Raw genomic sequence first — 25,325 nt, 5'->3', positions numbered from 1 at the left:
TTTCTGTCCTGGAAGGTTGCCTTCCTTGTGGCAATCACAAAATTGAAAGCGCTCTCCACACTCTGGAGCTAGTCAGAGCTCTGCGAAGGTACGTCTCATGGACGGCATCCTTCAGAAGAACAGATGCCCTGTTCGTTCTCCCGGAAGGTCACATGAAGGGTCTTGCAGCTACTAAGGCCACGATAGCCAGGTGGATTCGTTCCACCATTCAGAAGTCATACCGAGCCAGAGGTCAGCCCATCCCAGTGGGGATCAGGACACACTCCACTCGGTCGGAGGGGGTTTCTTGGGCCATTCGGTATCAGGCGACGGTGGAGCAGGGCTGTAAAGCTGCGACTTGGTCCAGTTTACATACCTTCGCAAAGCACTATAATATTCACTCTCAGACTTCAGCAGATGCGAGTCTGGGTAGAAGAATTCTGCAGGCAGTGGTGTTGCACATCTAGGCAGTTGTTGCATAAAGCCTAATTCTTTGTGTTGTTTTCCCACCCAGGGACTGTTTTGGGACGTCCCATGGTCTGTGTCCCCTAATGAGGCAAAGGAGTAACAGGGATTTTTGTGTACTCACCGTAAAATCCTTTTTCCGAGCCACTCATTGGGGGACTCAGCACCCACCCTGTTAACCTAATGGCTCATATGGCTTTTGCCTGTTATTTTAAGTTGACATGTTGTACTCTTCTATGTCGTTACTATTTGTTCCTACTGCTTTTGCACCGAACTGGTTCTCTGGGAGCCAGCATGAGGGTGTATACTGCAGAGGAGGAGATAACTTTTTTTTGTGTTAGCTTAGTGTCAGCCTCCTAGTGGCAAGCAGCATACAACCCCATGGTCTGTGTCCCCCAATGAGTGGCTCGGAAAAAAGGATTTTACGGAGAGAACACAAAAATCCCTGTTTCATATTAGGAATATGCCATAACCTTGTGATTAGGGGTTTGGGACCCTGTCTTCAATCTTTAGCCTGCTCAGTGGTGCCACCCACCGTGCATGAAAATGTAACACAACTACATTCAATTGAATAGCGCTATACTGCCGTCTCCTACAAAACTGACAGGTTACACTGTCCATACAAAGATGTCATACTCTGGTATTATGCTGACACTTTCCATGGTGAGAAAACCCCTTTTAAAGCTGGCAGATATATTTAGACCAATTCAGAACATATCATAGACATGCAATCGCCCCTCCCTATAATAATAACTAGTAGTGATCCTGTTTTTTTTGTTTGTTTCCCCCCCCTTAATGCACAGTGAAGCTCCTGCATCTCCGAGCACCCAGGAAGCAATCCAGGGCATGCTCTGCATGGCAAATCTGCAAGCCTCCTCCTCCTGTACACCCTCCAGTCTGCAGGCTTGGTGGGCCGCGGGACAGGAGGGTGGTGCTACAGGAAGTATACCTCAAGGCGGCGGAAAAGCTGCAGGGAGTAACAAGGCGGGTAGCAATGGTACCAGCGGAGGAACAGGAAACAGTAAAGTTATACTCCGGCCGGGGAAAAGGCCAGTAAGACGACCTGCACATCGCAGCATGGACAGCGAGGAGGATGACGACAGTACGGATGAGCAGGAAACCTTGGGGGCATGTTTTAAAGACTCTGAATATAGTAAGTGCACATTTGTTATACACACAAGTCATCATGTAATTTATTGTCGGTGCTGTACACGGTTACATACCGTACATTTATATCGCTGTGCTTCCTACAGTTTATCCTTCTCTGGAGTCAGATGATGACGACCCAGCCCTGAGGTCACGTCCCAAGAAAAAGAAACAAACGGACGATGCTCCTTGGAACCCAAAAGGTATTTGTGTGATTGCGACAGGTCTGGTTATGGTTGCTTATGTGCAGCAGTTTTCTTGTGGTCCAGAGATATACAGGCATTGATGGCAAAAAAAAATTATGTAAAAGGAGAGTGTGTATGGTAACAGTTCATATGCTTTACAGCTGTCACCTGTTTGCTACAAACATTCATTCGGTAGGATAGCGAGAAGTAAGGCATAATTCAGACATCATTGATTTTTCTTGTACTCAAAAAACTGACCTGTTTCCACCAGTGGTTTGGATCAGATTCTTAGTTTCTTATATCCATTTCAATTTTATCTTTTTTTTTCGTACAAGATGTTTTTTCAAGATTCTCCCATCAAACATGAAAAGTTGGGGGGCGTGGCTATGTAGCAGAGGAGAGAGGGCGCACCCTGAGAGAGCTCCTGGAATCCTGAACTTATCCTGCCATTAAGACCCCTTTTTAGTAAGTTATACCTGCTGGTATCAGAACCCCTGGACCTTGGGAGGCTTGTGACCTCTGCGGAAGGGTGCTGCGAGGTTCCGGGACGTCGGGAGTCGAGGAGACCTGGACAGACAGCGGGATCCACTTGTGGTGGCGGCCATTTTCTAAAGCGCGCTCTCCGATGGGACGGGACGCGGCGCCAACCTCTATCAGCGGCGGGACTCTCCCCTTGGGCTCCGGAGTCTCTCGACACCTGCAGGTCAGTGCTGTGGAACTCTGGTGCATTGGGAGTCGGAAGACCTGGGCGGGCGGCGGCGCCTACGTGGGACAGCGGCCATTTTTAAAGCGTGCGCCCTGACAGGAGGAGATGCAACGCTACTTGCCATCCTTGCGGTGCTGCCCAGGAAGTGAGCATACATCATGAGTCAATAAGGGGACGTGCAGTGTGTGCTCTGGAAGATTGGGCACCGCGCTGCCCTATTAGATAGACACTCACCTGCCAGCGCCATTACTTTGGAGGGATTAACCCCCTCCCTGCTGCTGCCCTGTGGGGACTGTGAGCCCGCTCTGATGCACAGAACCCTGGTGAAGACTTAAAGCTGCTACATTTACCATTCTCAACATCCCATTTATTCAGAGACACTTTAAGATATAAACTCTGCATTTAACCCTGCTGTGTCCGCGACTGGAACGTGGATTCTTCACAAATACAATTGTAATCATTTTGTGGTACCTTATTGCTGTTAACCATGCACCATTCCAAGGCAGCAGGAGCTGCTGACAAATTAAAAAGTTATGCCAGAGATGATCCCCCTGATAGTGTACGAACTCTTAGAAATAACCCCTCACAGGCCCAGCGTAAAAACCACCTGATAGTAATGAGGAGGGTGAACAAAACGAATTGACTCTTAAACAGGCATCTGAGCAATTAATGCAGGCTATATCCCTAACTAGATCATCTCTTACTGAAAAAATAGAGGATGTGCACACTGAGGTGGGTCGTCTGCGGCATGATATGCAGGCCATGAGGGGGCGCATTACAGAGGTGGAAACGAGTGTCCCATATAGAAGAAACCATCACTCCCATGGAGGCTAAACTGATGAAAGCGGCTGGCTCTATAAACGCCTGGAAACAAAAGGCAGACGATTTGGAGAACAGACTACGCTGAAATAATATCCGAATTATTGGCCTGCCGGAATGTTCAGAGGGTCAGCAATCTGAGCAATTTCTGGAAGACTGGCTCAGGGCCTCTCTGGGGGATGAATTTTCCTAAACATTCTCGGTGGAGAGGGCACACAGGGTCCCTACGAGACCTCTCCCCCCTGGAACTCCACCTCGACCTTTTCTGGCACGTCTCCTTAACTGTAGGGATAGAGATGCTATTCTTCGTTTGGCACGGCAAAAGGTCCCGATCAAATTCAACAATGCTACATTTTCGATTTTTCCGGACTTTTCAATGGAGCTCCAGAAACAGCGGGCACAGTTTATGGAAATCAAGAAGCAACTTGGAGACAAAAATGTCATCTACTCTATGCTATATGCAGCTTGACTCCGAATTGTACATGAAGGTTCTTCCATATTCTTTACAGATCGAGCGGAAGTAACTGAATGGTTACGGTTCCACAAGGTGTCTAATGCAAAAAAATCCTAATATACTCATAATCCAACAAAATCTTTCTTGTCTAATGGCTATACAAGCGGAGCTCTCTATACGGGCGCCGAGTTCATCAACAATACCAGATGCTGGATTCAGTGAGGGTATCCCCTTTTCTATTTGATTGTAGGAGTACAGGACTTCACTCCTATACTGTTCGGTTTTTGCTCTGTTTTGTTCTTTATATCAGTTTTGTCTGTTATGTGTGTAAAGTCGCCGCCAACAGCATTTTTGTGCTCTGTGTGATGTCTCTGAACTTTGCCCGAGTAATAATGCACATTATTCTTTCTTTTAAATATAAGTATGGGATCTGAGATTATATGTATTACCTGGAATGTACGGGGTATTAAATCTCCCCGGAAGAAAATTAAAGTATTTTCACAGATTAAACGTTATCATCCTCACGTTGTAGCAGTGGTGGAGACACACCTGACTAGGCATACAGCCCGATGTGTACAAAAGCCATGGGTACCGTGGTTTATCCACGCATTCCATACTAGCTATTCGAGAGGGGTTTCCCTGTTAATACATAGAGATGTCAGAGGGGAAGCGAGGGAGGCTCGGAGGGATCATGAGGGTCGCTTTGTTTTTGTGCATGCATTAATCAACTCCCGTGAATATGTGATATTATGTGTCTATAATCCTCCCTCGGCTAACACATCGGTTCTTCGTATGGCAATGAGTTTCTCCTTAAATTATCCAGATGCAAGTGTTATTTGTATGGGAGATTTTAATTTCGTCATGGATAATCATCTTGATAGACTGAGATTGGATGACGCGATATCTGCTCAAGCTCCGTCCCAACTGGCACTGTTTATGGGAGGTAGCGGATGGTTGGATTTATGGAGAATACGTCACCCCGAGACTAGGTGATATACTTGCCACTCATCCACTAGGCGATCTCTGTCTCGTATAGACTATATATTTGGATCCAGTGGGTTGGCATTGTGGGTGGACAGTGTTGAGCATGGCAATAGGGGGGATCTCGGATCACAGTCCAGTTAATCTTAAACTTAAATATGGGAAATCAAATAATGGTATGTTCTGGAAATTGAATCCATTCTGGCTGAAACTAATAGATTCTAATGATAGGACGGTTGATCAGTTGAACTGTTTCACCTCAGCTCACCCAGAACCTCAGAATACCAGTCTATTTTGGGACACCCTAAAGGCATACTTAAGGGGGTGCTTGTCTTCTACAATTTCTTATATCAAAAAAGTGACCACGAGAGAGGATGATGTGATAGAACAACGGTTGAAAGACTCGGAGGCTGCATATACAGTGCCTACAAGTAGTATTCAACCCCCTGCAGATTTAGCAGGTTTACACATTTGGAATTAACTTGGCATTGTGACATTTGGACTGTAGATAAGCCTGGAAGTGTGAAATGCACTGCAGCAAAAAAGAATGTTATTTCTTTGTTTATTTTTTTTTTTTAAATTGTGAAAAGTTCTTTCAGAGGGTCATTTATTATTCAACCCACCAGAATTCTGTTTGGTTCCCCTAAAGTATTAAGAAGTAGTTCAGGCACAAAGAACAATGAGCTTCACATGTTTGGATTAATTATCTCTTTTTCCAGCCTTTTCTGACTATTTAAGACCCTCCCCAAACTTGTGAACAGCACTCATACATGGTCAACATGGGAAAGACAAAGGAGCATTCCAAGGCCATCAGAGACAAGATCGTGGAGGGTCACAAGGCTGGCAAGGGGTACAAAACCCTTTCCAAGGAGTTGGGCCTACCTGTCTCCACTGTTGAGAGCATCATCCGGAAGTGGAATTCTTATGGAACTACTGTTAGCCTTCCACGGCCTGGACAGCCTTTGAAAGTTTCCTCCCGTGCCGAGGCCAGGCTTGTCCGAAGAGTCAAGGCAAACCCAAGGACAACAAGGAAGGAGCTCCGGGAAGATCTCATGGCAGTGGGGACATTGGTTTCAGTCAATACCATAAGTAACGTACTCCACCGCAATGGTCTCCGTTCCAGACGAGCCCGTAAGGTACCTTTACTTTCCAAGCGTCATGTCAAGGCTCGTCTACAGTTTGCTCATGATCACTTGGAGGACTCTGAGACTGACTGGTTCAAGGTTCTCTGGTCTGATGAGACCAAGATCGAGATCTTTGGTGCCAACCACACACGTGACGTTTGGAGACTGGATGGCACTGCATACGACCCCAAGAATACCATCCCTACAGTCAAGCATGGTGGTGGCAGCATCATGCTGTGGGGCTGTTTCTCAGCCAAGGGGCCTGTCCATCTGGTCCGCATCCATGGGAAGATGGATAGCACGGCCTACCTGGAGATTTTGGCCAAGAACCTCCGCTCCTCCATCAAGGATCTTAAGATGGGTCGTCATTTCATCTTCCAACAAGACAACGACCCAAAGCACACAGCCAAGAAAACCAAGGCCTGGTTCAAGAGGCAAAAAATCAAGGTGTTGCAGTGGCCTAGTCAGTCTCCTGACCTTAACCCAATTGAAAACTTGTGGAAGGAGCTCAAGATTAAAGTCCACATGAGACACCCAAAGAACCTAGATAACTTGGAGAAGATCTGCATGGAGGAGTGGGCCAAGATAACTCCAGAGACCTGTGCCGGCCTGATCAGGTCTTATAAAAGACGATTATTAGCTGTAATTGCAAACAAAGGTTATTCCACAAAATATTAAACCTAGGGGTTGAAGAATAATTGACCCACACTTTTATGTTTAAAATTTATAAAAATTTAACTGAGCAACAAAACTTTTTGGTTTGTAAGATTTATGCATCTGTTAATAAATCCTGCTCTTGTTTGAAGTTTAAAGGCTCTAACTTATTTGCATCTTATTAAACCTGCTAAATCTGCAGGGGGTTGAATACTACTTTTAGGCACTGTATACAGCGTCGGACTGGAGCACCTTGGGCCCACCAGAGAAAATCATTCTTGGGGCCCACTATGTAGCTACATAGAAATAAATACAGGACCACCAGTTGTGTGGTAAAACACGCTACTATCAGGGTATAATATAAGTTAATACACGTCTTAATTATGTAGCAGGAGTTGGGGCAGGCCCCCTTATAAAACATAATTAGCCCCCTCATAGAATATAATGTAGCCCCCCATAGAATATAATGCAGCCCTTATATAATATAATGAAGCCCCCCACAGAATATAATGTAGCCCCCTCAAAGTATAAAGCAACCCCCTCATAAGGTACAATGCAGCCCCCTCATATAGTATAATGTAGCCCCCACTCACAGAATATAATGTAGCCCCCACAGAATATAATGCTGACCCCCTCACAGGGTATAATACAGCCCCCTCATAGCATGCAATGCAGCCCCCCTCATAGGGTACAATGCAGCCCACCTCATTAGGTACAATGCAGCCCCCCTCATTAGGTACAATGCAGCCCCCTTATACTGTACAATGCAGCCAGCCTCGTAGGGTACAATGCAGCCCCCCTCATAGGGTACAATGCAGCCCGCCTCAAAGGGTACAATGCAGCCCCCCTCATAGGGTACAATGCACAACCCTTCATAGGGTACAATGCACCCCCCTCATAGGGTATAATGCAACCAGAACTCACTAATATATATATATTAGTGATGAGCGAGTATACTCATTGCTCGGGTTTTCCCGAGCACGCTCGGGTGGTCTCCGAGTATTTGTGACTGCTCTGAGATTTCGTTTTTGGTGACGCAGCTGCATGATTTACAGCTGCTAGCCAGCCTGAGTACATGTGGGGGTTGCCTGGTTGCTAGGGAATCCCCACATGTATTCAGCCTGTCTAGCAGCCGTAAATCATGCAGCTGTGTCAACAAAAACTAAATCTCCGAGCACTCACAAATACTCAGAGACCAACCGAGCGTGATTGGGAGCAACGAGTATACACACTCATCACTAATATACTGTGTATATATATATATATATATATATATATATATATATATATATATATACACAATACTTTCCTCTCGCTCTCGTTGCCACGCTGATTCCGGCTCTTCTCCGGTGTCAAGAGCTGCGCTGCCGTCTGCCTGGCACACAGCGGGTACGCTATGAAGTGACATCACGCACTTGCTGTGTCAGTGTCAGAGGGGAATAATGGGAGAGGGAGCATCATCTGACACTCTCTCCTCCTTTATTGCTTTCAACTGTATTGGCATCTATGATGCCGATACAGTTGAATGCGGCACTCACTGGGGGGCGGCGCTGGTACCGGGCATCCCTGACTTACTGCTCCATAGTGGCCGCGTTGGCTGCGGGAGTGGGGGCCCTGGTCTGCAGACCCTGATAGCTAGCAGTGTTAGCTGGCTGCTGATAACAATGCCTGTTATTATAGTGAAATTAATATTCACCCCTCTCCACACCCATGGGGGCGTGGGGAATATTCATTTCTTTTTAGCAGCGGGGCCGCAACAGCTGGCTTCTGCCTCCTGTCACCCGCTGCTGCACCACTGGCACCGGGGGCCCCCATAGCAGCTGTGTGGTGTGCTGCTATTAGCGACATGCCACTGGCTGGGGACCCAAGGTAGCTGCTGTCCCTGTATGCCAACAGGTGTCAGTGCCAGGTGTCAGTCGCACGGTGCAGAGATGAGTTCACCGCAGTAAAATTCTCACGGTGAAATTCTCCCGGTGAACTTGCCTCTTCACCTTGCGACTTTCTCACGGTGCTAGCGGAGATCTCACCGAGGTCACCGCAGTTCATCCCAGCTGGGAACCGAGCCTCAGTGACGTCACCGCTAGTCACTGAGGCTGCACTCGCAGCAGCTCATTCACCAGTGTTTTTCAGCGTGGACGGTTGCATCTGGGCACCGTCCAGGTTCCAAACTAATTATCCCCCAGACATGGATTACGGCATGGGACACAACAACGGAGAGGTGAGGGATATAGTTGTTTTATTACTTTTGGTTTATTACAGGAGAAAGAGAGCTTTGGTGGAATTAGGCGCGGTTGTAAGTATGGTTTAATTGAGTTAATTAAAGGAATCTGTGTCATTCTTTCAATTAAGGGTACCGTCACACATTGAAATTTTCATCGCTGCGACGGCACGATTCGTGCGCTCTGCTCTCACTTTCCGGCCGGCACTCAGAGCAGGAAGCAGACGGCAAGGGACCTGAAGGACACCGACGGGTGAGTATGTACGGTTTGTTTTTTTACGTTTACGCTTGTAACCAGGGTAAACATCGGGTTGCTAAGCGCGGCCCTGCTTACCCTGTTTACCCTGGTTACAAGCGAAGACATCGCTGGATCGCTGTCACACACAACGATCCAGCGATGTCAGCGGGTGATCAAGCGACGAAAGAAAGTTCCAAACGATGTGCTACGACGTACGATTCTCAGCAGGATCCCTGATCGCTGCTGCGTGTCAGACACAGCGATATCGTAACGATATCGCTAGAACGTCACGAATCGTAACGTCGTAGCGATGGAAATTTCAATGTGTGACGGTACCCTAAAGGACTTTATTCTTACTGCCTGTGTTTTCTTACAATGTGACTATGGGGTTAGTAATGGGGGTGTCTTATTGACGCCTCTCCATTACTAACCTCGGGGCTTGATGTCACTGGACAATACAAAGGTGACATCATCCCCACAAATATGAACTCCACTTGCCACTGTTACAGGGCAAGTGGGAAGAGCCGGGCCAAGCACAAGAATTGGCAAATCTAATAGATACGCCTTTTCTGGACATCTGCAGGCTTCTATTTTTAGGCTGCGGGGCCATATCCATGGCCCCTTACCAGCCTGAGAATACCAGCCCCCAGCTGGTTGCCAAAAATGGGAGGGACCACACCATTTTTTTTTTCAATTATTTATTTAAATAATTAAAAAATACAGCTTGGGGACCCCTCTATTCTTGGTAACTAGCCTTGATGAAGCTGACAGCTGAGGGTTGCAGCCCCCAGCTGTGAGTTTTGCCTGGCTGGTATCAAAAATAGGGGGGAACCCACGCACGTTTTTTTTTTAAATTATTTATTTACAGCACAGGAGCGGCAGATGAATACTCCCATCATCCACTCCTGCTCTCACTGTTATTAGCGGAAGCAGGCGTCAGATGATAGGAGCAGTTGTCCCATCAGCTGACACCAGTGACCGGAGGTAAACTTTATACCTCCAATCACAGCTGAGCGCTCCCGCTGTTATTTGGCAGCGTGGGAACCGCGGCTCTCTGACTGGCGGGGAGGATTTCACTGCTGATCAGAAGCAGTGTTTTCCGTGCTGTCATGCATATGACAGCGTGTTAAACCCTGTATTGTCTGGCCTCCCATTCAAGTGAATGGGGTTCGGGTCCACTCTGCTGGATGACAGGCTGCATGGACGCACCATGCAGCCTGCCGTCTAGAGGTTGCAGAGCAGAGTGTGAGGTCACATCCAGCTCTCCTTGAATTTTCTGCAGCAAATACGCTGCAAGAAAATTCATTTGCAGCATTTTTTCACCATCCATTCAAGTCAATGGGTGAAAAACGCTGAAAAAAAGTGACATGCTCTATGCAAAAAAAATGATGCAAAGCACAAAATCCTGATGACAAACAAAACCAATGTGTGTGCATGAGATTTGTGAAATCTCATAGGCTTTGCTGGTACTGAAAAAATCAGCTGAAAATTAGCATTAAAAAAACACAGCAAAAAAATGCAGCAAAAATGCCCAGTGTGAACCTACCCTAGTAGTCTTTTTTACCTATTGAAAGCAATATGTAGTGCAAACAAAAACGCTGCAAAAATGCAGTAAAAACGCAATGTGTGAACTTAGCCTTACGGTGTTTACTGATCGAGTTAACAGTTTTTAGCTGACAGAGCTGACTTTTTAAATTTTTTAAACATCTCTATTTTCAATGGCATACAAGGGGGATGATTTGAACTTTAAGGGTGCGTGTCCACGTTCAGGATGGCCGGCGGTATCGTCGGAGCGGCTAAGCCGCTCGGCGCTAAGCCCCGCCCCCTTCTGGGACGCGATCATGCCGGATGTGTTAACTTTACACATCCGGGATCATCGCACACCTCGCATAGGGCCCTGTGATATTCCTTGCGGCAACGCAGCGTCGCTGCAAGGAACACGGACATGCTGCGATCTGAAAAGACGCGCCGCATGTCCGGAGTCGCAGGGCCGCCGCGTGCGTGTTTCCACGCATAGTGGACACGGGATTTCAAAAAATCCCCTCCACTATGCTGGAACATCTGGACGCTGCGTGTTTGACGCTGCGGCCCCACACAGCGTCAAACACGCAGCGTTAACTGACCGTGGACACATACCCTAAGGTAGTTTTAAAAACTTTTTCTTACTTTTCACTGTTAGTTATTGCCCTTAGGAGACTTAAAGATGCGATTGTCTGATCGCCCGTGCTATATACAGTGATGCCAAAGCATCGCTGTATATTGCAGAAATCACAGTCTCCTGTGGGGTTTCACAGGTTCTCCATGACAGGCACAGGGGTCATCAGCTGAATCCTTGCTGCCATGGCAACCTATCAACAACCCGCGATCACATAACGGGTGCTCTGATGGGCAAAAGAATGATGCGCACGCATGTCAGTGCCGCATGTTAAATGTCGCTGTCAGACAGTGGCATTTAACATGTGCCATACATGTAAGGCGGATGTCGTGAAGGCATCAAATGCCTCAGGGCCCCCTTCCCCACTGTGTCACCTAACTTTCTGAGGGCCCCCTTCCCCACTGTGTCACCTAATTATCTGAGGGCCCCCTTCCCCACTGTGTCACCTAATTATTTGAGGGCCCTCTTCCACACTAAGTCACCTAATTTCCCGAGGGCCCCGTTCCCCACTGTGTCAGCTAATTTCTTGAGGGCCCCCTTCTGCACTGTGTCACCTAATTCCTGAGGGCCCCATTCCCCACTGTCGGCTAATTTCCTGAGGGCCCCATTCCCCACTGTCGGCTAATTTCCTGAGGGCCCCATTCCCCACTGTCGGCTAATTTCCTGAGGGCCCCCTTTTCCAGAGGTGAAACGGTGGGAGAGGGGGCCCACAGTAAATTAAAAGTGAAACAGTGGGGTCCACAGGAAATTAGGTGACACAGTGGTGGAGGGGGCCCTCAGCAAATTAGAAATTTTCCATGGGGGATCCCCACCTTGTGTCACCTCTAGATTGCATGGGAGCCCCATCCCCCTAACTGCCTGAGTGGCTGGAGGACTATGCTGCAGGCTGCCTGCAGGCATCATATAGTTTACTTACAATCACACTGCTGCACTCATCAGAAGTATCCCTCAGCTCCTCTATGATATTGCTGTGTGTGGCTTAGGCAGGACAGCCAACCAATCGCAGCACAGCTCATTGCCTAAGCTGTGCTGTGAGGTCACACAAAGAAAACTAATGCTGATTGGCTGCATGTCAGCCAATCAGCATTAGACCACCTCGGTCCACAGAAGAAGAGCTGGAGACACAGGCAAGAAACAGATCAGATGCCTGCGGATCAGCTGTTGCGTGAGTCAGTGCGTGTGTGTCAGCTGTGCCTGTGACTGTGCTGGCTGAAGTCAGGACGGCACTCTGCACACACACACACGCTGCACACGCACACACGCTGCACACCGCTGTTTGCACATCTTCAATAGAAGCCGGCAGTGGTAGCAGGTGATGTGAAAGAGCTGCAGTGCAGCTGCATTTCACATCATTTGTACAGCCTGCTGCCTACTTGCCAGTGCCGGCTATAGAATAAAGTGTGCAGGGTAGTGCAGGCACGAATGACGGAGGCAGGAGCTGGGGTTGGGGGCGGGGCCCACCGGAGGATTCTCCGGTGTCCCGGTGCCCCAGTCCGACCCTGACTGTATATCTAATCAAACTAATGGTAATAGGGTTGAGAGGCTAGCTTCTCAAAAGTTATATACTCAGCATGCAGACACTAAGTCTAAATGCATATTATTCTTTACTCGTCAATCCTATTTTGAACTGGGAAATCAAGCAAGTAAATTCTTGGCTTTCTGGGGCGTGGCTATGGAGTGAAAGAAGAAGGACGCGTTCTGGGAGAGCCTAATATCCTATCACCATCCTGCATATTAGACCCCTTTATAATCTATATCCTACTGCTGCCGAGACCCCTGGAGGCATAGAGGCTGCTGGCCCCTGGAGAGGGCTGAGGCGGTGACAGAAGAGTGCCGGCGAGGGAAGAAGATCAGCGGTGCGGTCAGCCCCGCGTGTGGTGGCAGCCATCTTCCGGGAGGACGCTCCACTTACAGACAGCGCGGTGCTGTGGATAACTGCGGCTGGAATCCCTCTCTGATCCCCCGGGAAGCACTGGGCGCCTGCAGGTGAGAGCTGCGGGAACCTGGTCCGACGGGAAAGAAGAGGAACGTATACCGGCGGTGGGGACAGCTGTGAGCGGCGGATATTACTGAAGCGCGCGCTCCTGCAGCAGAGGGCGCGGCGCAGCTCCTCACTATCACAGCGCGGCTGAGAAACAAATACCTGCTCTTCACAGACTAAGGGGCAGCGCGGTGTGAGCTCTGAAAAATTGAGCCCCGCGCTCCCCTATTAGCCATAGCTCGGCCAGCTGTACCTCCAATTAGAGATTTCTTAGGCCCCCTCACTGCTATCACCGCTGCTTAAGATATTCCCTACTGCAGGGACTACCATTAAACTTTCAGCCTACACTTCCTGATAGTACATCAGTGTATCTCCTGGTCATAGAGGCTCTCAACAACGCCGTATACTATATACAACAGCCCTGGTGTGGCCGCGGGACACTGTTGCAGATCTGATTTAGACCACCTTGCTGTGTCACTTACCTGTTAGTCATGCAACGTGCAAAAAATACGTCTGCAGCTGACAAACTAAAAGAGTTTGCTAGGAGTGATGCCCAGGACAGTGCAAGATCTCTTAGGAATAACTCTTCACAAGCCCAGCGGGGGAAAAATCGCCTTTCTGATAATATTGATGAGGTTGAGCAAGATGAACTGACTCTTAAGCAAGCATCTGCACAATTAATGCAAGCTATATCTCTGACTAGAACGTCCCTATCTGAACAAATAGAGGATGTGCACACTGAGGTGGGGCGTCTGAGGCAAGACATGCAAGCTATGAAGGGACGTATGATGGAAGTGGAGACAAGGGTGTATCAGGTAGAAGACACCATTAACCCTATGGAGGCCAAATTGGCAAAAGTTGCTGGCTCCACGAACGCCTGGAAACAAAAGGCTGATGACCTAGAAAACAGAATGCGTCGAAACAACATTCGCATCATAGGCCTGCCGGAACGTACAGAAGGCCAACAGCCTGAAAAATTCCTGGAGGATTGGCTTAAATCCTCGTTGGGAGATACATTTTCTCCAATGTTCTCGGTGGAAAGAGCCCATAGAGTCCCCACCAAGTCTCTTCCTCCTGGAGCTCCACCCAGACCTTTCCTGGCATGTATCCTTAATTGTAAGGACAGAGATGCTATCCTACGGCTGGCACGACAAAAGAGTCCCATCAAGTTCAACGATGCTACAATCTCGATATTCCCAGACTTCTCCGTTGAGCTTCAGAAACAACGGGCAAGATTTGTAGATGTTAAGAAGCAACTCAGAGATAAGAACATTATCTACTCCATTATTTACCCGGCGCGCCTCCGGGTTGTCGGCAACGGTTCTTCCCTGTTCTTCACTGACCCTTCAGAGGCAGCAGACTGGATGCGTTCCCGTGGGATGTCTAATGGAACAGAACCCTGATGTGTTTCCGGCTAATTTACGGCTACTCAATTGTTAAATTGGAGCTCTCCCTGCGAGCGCTCAACGTACCAACAATACCGGACGCTGGAATTTATTTGAGGGTGGGAGCGTTGAATTATGCTCCTGGATTGTTCAGTTCTTGTTAAGTTTTTTTTCTTCTTGTTAGAATTAACTAGTCTCAGGTATTTAGGTAAAAGCCGCCTCCGAAACTGCTATAACTTCCTATGCGTAATCAGTGGACATCTCTTACCATCAATGCACACCATGTCTTTAATGGGTGAATATGGGATCTGAGTTGATATGTATAACATGGAACATACGGGGTATTAAATCACCCCGGAAGAAAATTAAGGTGTTTTCTCAAATCAGACGATATCATCCTCATATCGTGGCCCTGGTGGAGACGCATCTGACCAGGGATACGGCCAGAGGTGTACAGAAGCCGTGGGTACAATGGTATGCTCACGCTTTTCACACTAGCTACTCGAGAGGGGTATCATTATTAATACACAGAGATGTCCGATGGGAGGCCCGGACGACTCGGCGGGATATGGAGGGACGTTTTGTTTTTGTCCATGCATTAATTAACTCATGCGAATATATCATATTATGTATCTATAACCCCCCTCCGGCTAATACTTCAATACTTAAGATGGCAATGAGCTTTGCGTTAAATTACCCAGACACGCATGTGATTTGTATGGGTGACTTCAACTTAGTTATGGACAGTGGTCTTGATAGAATGAGATTGGGAGATGGGTCGCCTGGGGAACCTTTGTCCTCTCTCCCTTCCTCGGCCCCGACTCAGCTGGCACTATTCATGGAAAATAGCGGCCTGATAGACCTATGGAGGATGTGTCGCCCTGGGGAGAGGGGATATACCTGCCACTCATCCACTAGAAGTTCCCTCTCTCGCATAGATTATATCTTCGGGTCCGGCGACTTAGTGCAGTGGGTGGATAGTGTGGAACACGGCAATAGAGGAATCTCAGACCACAGCCCGATTACACTTAAACTCGTGTTTGGGAAATTGAATACTGGTAGCGTATGGAAATTGAATCCCTTTTGGCTTAAACTAACAGATTCAGATGATAGGACAGTTGATCAGTTGAACTGCTACATTCAATCCCACTCAGAACTTCAAAATATTAATTTATTTTGGGATACACTTAAGGCATATCTAAGGGGCTGTCTGTCTTCTACGATCTCTTATATCAAAAGGGTAACATCAAGGGAGGACGATGAGGTTGAGCAACGTTTGAGAAATGCTGAGGCCACATATACAGCTGACCAGACTAATGATAATAGGGTTGAGTGGTTGACTCTGCAAAGATTATACACCCAACACTTGGACACCAAGTCTAAGCGTAAGCTGTTTTTTACGCGGCAGTCGTACTTTGAAGTGGGGAATCAGGCGGGAAAATTTTTGGCCTACTTGGTGCGTCAAACACAACACATCTAACATGATAATACAAATTCGCTCACCAGACGGCTCACTAAACTCCACCACTGAGGAAATACTTCAATGTTTTTATAACTATTATAAAAGGTTGTATGAATCTAAGAGCGGTTTCAGTGTTTCCGATTGTTTAGGATATTTGTCCGATATAACATTCCCTACACTGAGTTCCACTCAGCAGGCCTTTATGGACGCTGAATTTACCCTGGAAGAAGTGGAGCAAGCTATAACAGATATGGCCTCTGGAAGAGCCCCTGGGCCGGATGGCTTTCCTGTAGAGTTGTATAGGAGATACCGGGAGATACTGGCTCAGCTTTTATTGAAAGTATTTAAAGAGATATGGAAGGGAGGGTGTTTACCCGATACTTTTTATGAGGCACATATTATCGTACTTAAAAAGGAGGGGAAAGATCCCTGGGAATGCGGATCCTATCGTCCCATATCGCTGGTAAACGTGGATTATAAAATCTTTGTTAAGATACCGGCTACCAGGTTGAACTCCATCATATTAGATATTGTACATCCAGATCAAACTGGCTTTATGCCTGGTAGGAGCACCTCTATAAATATTAGGCGGGTTCAATCGGTGATTCAATATAGCTCTTTATTTCCAGATAATAGCTGGGCACTAGCATTGCTAGACGCAGCCAAGGCGTTCGACTCTCTTGAATGGCCCTTTCTGTCCGCTTGCCTGCAGAAATATGGCTTTGGGGAAAAATTTTTGAAATGGGTTGGTGTGTTGTATTTGAAACCTAAGGCCCGTATAATTGTTAACGGCTCCATTTCTGAACCATTTTCATTATATAGGGGAGCCCGTCAAGGGTGCCCCCTCTCCCCAGCCTTATTTGCTCTAGCAATAGAGGCATTAGCTGTACGTTTACGTTCTACCCCCGGTATTGATGGTATTAAAATAGCGGACCGCACTGACATCATTGGTTTATATGCTGATGACATGATAGTATTCATGGATAGGGCAGAAGAAACGTTGCCAAGGGTAATTGCTACCATAGATAAATTTAGTGGGTTCTCAGGCCTATATATTAATTGGGATAAATCTGCCCTATTACCTCTAACTCAGCTCCCAGCACCTAATCTTAATACTCTCTCTTCATTGCCCGTAGTGTCTAAATTTAAGTACTTGGGTATTTATATGTCCCAATGCAGTGGGTCGGATCTACAACTCAATGTTCTCCCCCTGCTGGAATACGCTAAATTGAAATTTACATCTTGGAGTAAAGTTCCATTGTCTGTAGCAGGCCGCATTAGTCTCATAAAAATGATTTTGCTCCCTAAATTCAACTACTGTCTTCAACATAGTGCAGTAATTGTACCAAAATTCTTTTTCACCAACTTAAATTCCCATGTTGCCTCATTCGTGTGGGGGAAAAGCAGGCCCAAGCTTAAACTGACTACTTTGCAAAGACCTAAACAAGGGGGAGGAGCGGCATTACCAGATTTTATATTATCTGGCGGGACAGGCTAAAACTATGTAAATTGATGCCTCATAATTATCTCCCTAACTCTGAAAGCCACTTGGTTAGCTCTGTTGGTGCTAAATGTCCACTGGGTCTTCTGGAATCGGAAAAAATAAATGCTCCCCGTCTATTACCTATGATCCGATTGGCGCGATCCACTTGGAAGAAAATTTTAAAAGTTACTGGATTTGGGGACATTGTAGCCGAGATGCCCTTATGGGATAATGGTTATTTCCCGACGTTGGTGAATCACCCATCTACAAATTTTTGGGTTTCCTACAGGGTCCTTTTGGTGGGAGATTTATATGATCAGGGGGTCTTTATGTCCTTTGAGCAGCTGCAAGCTAAATATGATCTTCCAAGGTCTCAATTTTTTCGATACCTGCAACCTCAGATCAGCCATTCAGTCATTTGTCAGGAGTGTGGGAATAAACCGTAACATCTCATCTTTACCCCTGATAGGTATTCTTAAGTCGCAGGGACCTCAGGGTCTTATCTCGTCCCTATACACGTATCTGCTATCAACGGGAACGAACTCTGTTATAGATTCGGTGAGAGGCAAATGGGAGGGGCTTATCCCTGATATGCAAAACGAGGAATGGGAGGATATTTTGGAATCCCCCCTCAAAATTTCCCCATTGGTCAATAATAAAATGACCCAGTTATATATAATCCACCAGTCATACTTGACTCCATTGAGACTTTTTCGGATGGGTCGATACTCGTCATCGGAATGTTTGCGTTGCCACTCACCCGACGCTGATTTTATACATATGATATGGCAGTGCCCCATTGTTTTTCACTATTGGAGGGGGGTAACGTCACTATTAACTTCAATACTGTCAATTCCGATTCCTCTTGAACCCTTAGTTTGCCTGTTTGGAGTGTGGGACGAGGAGCCTTGGGAACATTATGTGGGGATTTTTCTGCGAGAAACACTTTTTTTTAGCACGAAAGTTGTTAGCTTTGCGGTGGATGGGGAACTCACCCCCCTCCGTTAGGTCCTGGATCGAGTTGGTGAATGCAGTTGTCCCCTATGAGCGCACTCTTTATCAAAACAGGGGTTGCCCGGGTAAGTTCAACAAAATCTGGGATAGATGGAACGCCTCTCATCTCACTCTGTGACCTGACTAATTGATAGTGACGTGGTCTATCTGATCCTTGGTTCTGCAAGTATTGCGCATTGGGAAAAAAATATTCAGCTATTGTTAAAGGGCGGCTTAGTAGTTTTGGAGGCTTAGTTTGTTTGTAGTTTAAGAACCTTATGTTCTGATTGTTCCATAACTTCACACATATGTTTTCTTTATGTGAAATGATTGGCATATGTATGCTCTGTCTTTTTCATCCCCTGTAAATGTAACCATGCAAACCAATGACAAGGACAAATATGTATGCTGTATTTTATTTTGTGATTGAAAAATAAACGAATTTAAAAAAAAAAAAAAATTCTTGGCTTTCTTAGTACGTCAACATAATACTTCTAACACAATACTGCAGATTCGTGCATCGGATGGCTCATTAGTATCTTCAACTGATGAAATACTCCATTGTTTTCATGATTACTATAAGTCGTCGTATAAATCTAGTAGCGGCCTTGATATTTTGGAATGTTTAGATTATCTATCAGATGTAACATTTCCCACATTGAGTTCAGCCCAACGGGTCTTTATGGATGCTGAGTTTACCCTGGAGGAGATAGAGTACGCTATGGCGGACATGGCTTCTGGAAAGGCCCCTGGACCAGATGGGTTTCCCATTGAGCTATATAGGAAATATCGAGATATACTAGCACCACTCCTATTGAAGGTGTTTTGGGAGGATTGGGAGCGAGAATTTATGCCTGAAACATTTTATGAGGCAAACATTATTATGCTCAGGAAAGAGGGGGAAGTACCCTTTGGAATGTGGATTTTATCGCCCCATATCACTGGTAAATGTAGATTATAAAAATTTTTATGCCTGGTAAAAGTACTTCTATCAATATTAGGCGGATTCAGTCAGTGATTCAATATAGCTGTCAGGTATCACCTAATAACTGGGCACTAGCATTGCTCGACGCGGCCAAGGCTTTTGACTCCCTTGATTGGCCCTTTCTAAAGTCTGCATGTTTGCAAAAGTATGGTTTTGGGGACAAATTCTTAAGATGGATTGGTATACTGTATATGAAACCTAAGGCACGTATAATTGTAAATATTTCAATTTCTGAGCCCTTTTTATTACACAGGGGAACTCGTCAGGGGTGTCCTCTATCCCCGGCTCTTTTTGCCCTGGCGATAGAGGCATTGGCAATACGCATAAGGTCTTCCACTGACATTATGGGAATAGATATAGCGGGTCATGTAGACACCATTGGTCTTTATGCTGATGACATGGTGATATTTATGGATAGAGCGGAGGAAACACTACAACAAGTAACAGTCACTATAGATAAATTTAGTAAATTCTCCGGCCTCTATATAAACTGGGACAAATCTACTCTATTACCTCTTTCTCATACCCCAGTGCCCCGTCTTGAAACTCTCTCGTTGTTGCCTATTGTCTCTAATTTCAAATATCTAGGCATCCACATGTCTCAACATAGTCAATTTGATTTACAACTTAATATCTACCCATTAGTAGATTTGGTCAAATCTAAATTCGCAACTTGGAATAAAATAAACTCCCACTCTCTGTTGCTGGTCCTATTAATCTAATTAAAATTATATTTCTCCCCAAACTCAGCTACTGCCTTCAACACAGTGCTGTGCCAATACCTAAATCCTTTTTTGCGAATCTAAACTCCCAAATTACGTCCTTTATATGGGAAAGCTAGGCCCAAACTCAAGCTATCTGCTCTACAAAGACCAAAGCAGGGGGGTGGAGCGGCTCTACCAGATTTTTATTTATATTACTTGGCTGGGCAGGCTAAGGCAATAAATAAATAGATGCCCAATAATTCTCTTCCTAACTCTGCAAATTGTCTCTTTATTTGCATATTTCCCAGAGGAGCATTGCGGCTTTAAGTCTCCTCACCTCGACATGCTTATCATGTCACTCTCCGCAAGAAGAAACAATACTTCTTGGATCCCCATCTTCCTAACTCTGAGAGCTATCAGCTCCATTCTGCCCGGATTGATTGCCCACTGGGTTTTTTGGAACTGGAAAGAGTTAGTTGCCCTTACTCCGGCTGGCATGATCAATTTGGAGGCAAATTAAAAAAGTCATGATATGTAGATATTGTAGCTGAAATGCCCTTGTGGAACAATAATTATTTTCCAGTACTGTTGAACCACCCATCCACTGACTTTTGGATCTCACATGGTGTCTTCTCGGTAGGCGATTTACATAACCAGGGGACCTTTATGTCTTTTGAACAACTGAAGAATAAATATGATATCCCGAGATCTCAATTCTTTCGTTATTTACAGCTAAGATCAGCCTTTCAATCACACATGAGGAATATGGATACAGGTCGAGCTATCTCTACCTTTAATAGGAATTCTCAATGCGCAAGATCCTCAAGGCCTTATCTCCTCTTTATATACCTATCTGCTGTCTGTGGGAGTTGAGTCTACTATACAATCCATTAAGGGGAAATGAGAGGGACTTCTTCCTGATGTACTAGGGGAAGAATGGGAAGATATCCTAGAATCTCCAACTAGGGTCTCCCCATCAATTAACAATAGGATGACCCAGTTGTATATAATATATCAATCCTATTTGACACCGACGCAACTTTTTAAAATGGGTCGTCTCCACTCACCAGAATGTTTGCGATATCACTCATAAGATGCAGATTTTATCCATATGATATGGAAATGCCCTATTATTTTTCATTACTGGAAAGAGGTGACGACATTATTAACATTTCTGTTGTCAATTCCTGTCCCTCTTGAGCCATTGACCTGCTTATTCGGGGTGTGGGATGCGGAGACCTGGGACCATTACACTGGGATTTTGCTACGAGAGACACTCTTTATGGCACGGAATGGCATGGCATGGCGCTACGGTGGATGGGTGGTTCTTGCCGATCTCTCAGAGCCTGGGTTGAATTGGTGAATTTGGTTATCCCGTATGAACGTACATTGTATCAAAATAGAGGATGTCCAGGCAAATTTGAGAAGATCTGGGGTAGATGGAACTCCTCTTACTGTACTCTATAGATCCATACTAATTAGATATCAGTGCAGGAAGCTGGGTTTATGGCTTTGGGGGCATCGCATGAAGGACAGAATAATGCGGAGTTTTCTTTTAAGCGTCAAACTAGTAGTTATTGTAGTTGATGTTATATAATCGGTGATTTACAGGATAACGGTGATTTGGCATACACAATTTGCTGTCCTTGAAATAATTTATCAATAATAGGTACAATATTTTTTGTTATGAATAAAGTACGCACCTTTTCGCATATTCAATAATGCAATATAATTATCTGTACTTTATGCTGTACCTGATAATAACGAATGCAAATGTGTGTATTGTATGGTTTATTCTGAAATTAATAAACAATTTTTTTTTTAAAAACATGAAAAGTTTGATAGACAGAGAATGTTGGGATTTTTTTATGCCTTCACACACATGTATTGGCCAGTTTGGTCCATGACTGATAAAATTGGACATGTCTCCTTGTTGTGGTGTGGACCACTCTGTGTTGTTAAATATTAATTATTAATTGAATTATTCTTATTCTCAATCCTGTACTGAGCACATTGCTTCTTGCTGACATTACAAAGGGCTATTTCTGTGTATGTAGCTCAGAGTTAAGTCAACACCATATAAAGGGCAACACGTGGTCTGTGGGACACATAAACGTCTCTTAGGAGGCTGTGGGGGCTTTTGTGACGTGGGGGCTGTCACCTCCTGCCTTCACCATCATTCTCCATGAACATCAGACAAATCACACAAGAAAGCAACAGCTGGTAGCCATGATGACCTTCAGATTTCACACAGACAGACGGCTTTTACCATTCAGAACTTTGGGAAAGATGAGTATCAAGTGCTGATATCTACACATGGACAATCTGTTCGTAACTATCTCATCTATTTTATGTTTTGCTGCAATATGGTTTTTCTGTGGACAATTCAATAAACCACTACACTTTTTATGAGAATATCATGACATTTTTTCTTTAAGAGTATGCACCTGGTAAAGTCCTGATTAAATAAATGTGCGAAAATAAGCATATTTAACATCTGTCCATAAAAATACACAGACATGTGAACAGCACTCTAGGTACAAGTTCTATCTAGGAAAAACGGATGTCTACATGATTGAGGCCGTACCAGTGACCCCAATGTTGGCTATGACGTATAAGCAAACAGCCCTGGGCCGTCTGCACATGTAGTCATTATGTAGGGAGCACATTAATGTTACTAGCATGTAGCCATTTCTTCAGATTACATGAATATACACTACCTGATCCAGGGGATATTAACTAGTTTTTTTTTTTCAGCACGGGTCACTCCAACACTTCCTAAACAGGCCCGTCCGATTCGTGAGGGGACGCGTGTGGCCTCGGTGGAGACAGGGTTAGCGGTAGCTGCAGCAAGACTTTCTCAGCAGGTAAATGAACAAAAAACAATCAGAAATACTAGAACGTGGGCATTGTCAGAGGCAATGATTATATTATTTACACCTTCTTCTATGAAATAGGAGCAACAGAAATCCCAGAAGAAAAAAATATCGAGTAAGAAGAAGCTGCCAAGTGAACCTGAACCGCCAGTTCTCCCATCTGAACCAGAGCCCCCTCCACCAGAACCACAGATTGAGGTCTTCTCTGGTAGCCTTGTGGATCACGAATACACAGCAGGACCCAATATATTTGGCATGGCTCAGGTCAACCGAGGCACTACCCCTATGGCACCAGGTGTCTTCCTCTCTCACCGGCGGCTTTCTGCTACCTCTCCATCAAGTCAAGTAGTTCAGGGTAAGGAGCCTGGTTTCTCTTATAGAAAATCAGTTGTGATGATGATTCAGTGCAAGTTACATTTATTTCTATTTTCAGGGAAGAGACCCAAGAAAGGCTTGGCAACTGCAAAGCAGCGTTTGGGAAAGATCCTGAAAATCCACAGGAATGGAAAGCTGCTCCTGCTGTGACCTTCTGTCCCACACTCTTGCTTGACCCCCCTGGTGGATTAGACTTTTTGTAGGGCCATGGGACAAAGCCCTCAGAGAACGCAATACTGCCTCCCCCTTTGGCTGTGTTCAACACTTATTTTTTTTAAAACTGCATATAAACATGACATGTTTTACAGAAAAACAAACCAAAAAGGCCAGGCAGGACAAAGACCCCCCGAGAGCTAGATGCTTACATGACAAACTGCTGGATGTAGCGTTGTCCTCAGCCCTTGTGTGGGCTTTCTTTTTCCATGTGAGTCATGTTCGGACATTTAAACATGGAGTGGAGATCAGGTAGTGTGTGCCGACCCTTCCTCAGCTTGCTCCATGGCCTTTGTGTTGATTTTATTTTCTCCTAAGTTTTTTTAAAAGGACATGGAGACGCCCATCTTAACCAAGGGGGTAGAACATGAACTATCTCTATTAACCTCTCAACTGCTTCCCTTCCCCCTGAAAGCACTAAAATCATGTTTTTAAAGTTTTTAATCTAATATTGTACTGAGCACTTGGACTGGCGGTTGTAAGAATGAAGATTGGAGCAGCGCTGCTTTCTACCTGAAAGCTCTGGAGGACATTAGACCCTGGACTTCTTCATGGTTTCAGCAGTTCTGCTCTCTCCTTGTCCATCCGGCCTTCCCTATAGATTTTTTCCTCCCTTTTATATAGAAGCTGTAATGATGACTGTCAGACAGCACATTAGTTTTGTTACCACACTCCGAACCTTAGGGATTGTACACAAGCTCAGAAAGTTGTTTTTTCTTCTTTTTTTTTGTCCACGGCATTTTTTTTTCTCCCAATTACAGCTTATGGCAGCACGTCTGCACCGGCCCAGAAAGGTCACTAGTGATTTTTGCAGCGGGTGAAGCACTCAGTGCAGCAGCTTTGCCTCCTTTCATTACATGGGGCAGTGTCTGGTATTGCAGCACGAGCGCCATGGACAAGATTGTTGTACTGATTGCACTTTTCCCATCTGCAGAATAGATATAAGGGGTATTCCCATCTCATGTGGCCACGCCAGAAGCGCAGGACATGTGAATCCCACTTTAACACTAGAGCCTCCATCTTTTGTCCACGTTTTACACATGAACGGCTCAGGAAATTTACACAATAATAGCAAGACTTTACCAGATACGCGGTAAAGGAGGTTTTAGCAGTTTGTTCATTTATTATTTTTTTTTAACATTACATAATGCTAAAAAAAAACCTCCTCCCAGAGCATTCCCCCCCTGCAGATGTGAGAATAAACCGTCATCGTGTTTGCACCTCAGCTTCAAATGGTCGGGCATCTGTGTAAGAAGCTTTTCCTATGTTCAGGTTTCCGTTTACTACTTGTAATTTATATATTTTTTTTAGACTGTCTGGTTTCCCTCTTCAGTAGCTATAAATGGATACAGCTGCCGGAAGATCATGTTTCTTGTGTTTTATCTGCCTTTTTTTTTTTTTACCAGGTTACGTTGCAATAACTCCTTATGCAAATCTAAGTCCACTTTCAGTTTTTGATGCTCCATAGTCTGACCACAATTTTCAGCTCATTGTGGGTCTTCTGAGACAAACTAACCACCCTCACATATTACTATGAGCCTGATAGTTTGTGTCAGGTGACCCCACGGCCCAGCCAGGTAGTGTGGTTCGGGTCCAGGCCTTGAAAAACTGATGTAGGAGTATACCTTTAATGCATTAGTCAGATGGCTAATATATCTGTTCAGTTATTATTATAGCACCATTTATTCCATGGCGCTTTACATGTGAGGAGGGGTATGCATAATAAAAACAAGTACAGTATAAT

General features: G+C 45.5%; 1 protein-coding gene across 1 annotated transcript in view; it reads left to right on the top strand.

Moving 5' to 3' along the window:
* PHF8 (PHD finger protein 8) overlaps window positions 1–24,942 on the top strand; it is a 67,840-nt gene extending 42,898 nt beyond the window's left edge. The window contains exons 18-22 of the mRNA XM_077283910.1: window positions 1,248–1,597; window positions 1,698–1,793; window positions 22,875–22,984; window positions 23,075–23,348; window positions 23,427–24,942. Of these exons, the coding sequence (XP_077140025.1) occupies window positions 1,248–1,597; window positions 1,698–1,793; window positions 22,875–22,984; window positions 23,075–23,348; window positions 23,427–23,518 (922 nt within the window). The 3' untranslated portion in view covers window positions 23,519–24,942. The remainder of the gene's footprint in view (window positions 1–1,247; window positions 1,598–1,697; window positions 1,794–22,874; window positions 22,985–23,074; window positions 23,349–23,426) is intronic.
* The last annotated feature ends 383 nt before the right edge of the window (window positions 24,943–25,325 follow it).

Source organism: Ranitomeya variabilis, chromosome 2 (genome assembly GCF_051348905.1).
Source record: "Ranitomeya variabilis isolate aRanVar5 chromosome 2, aRanVar5.hap1, whole genome shotgun sequence".
NCBI classification, from domain to species: Eukaryota; Metazoa; Chordata; class Amphibia; order Anura; family Dendrobatidae; genus Ranitomeya; species Ranitomeya variabilis.
Note: the sequence above shows the minus strand (reverse complement) of the source record. Positions and strands in the feature narration are given on the sequence as shown.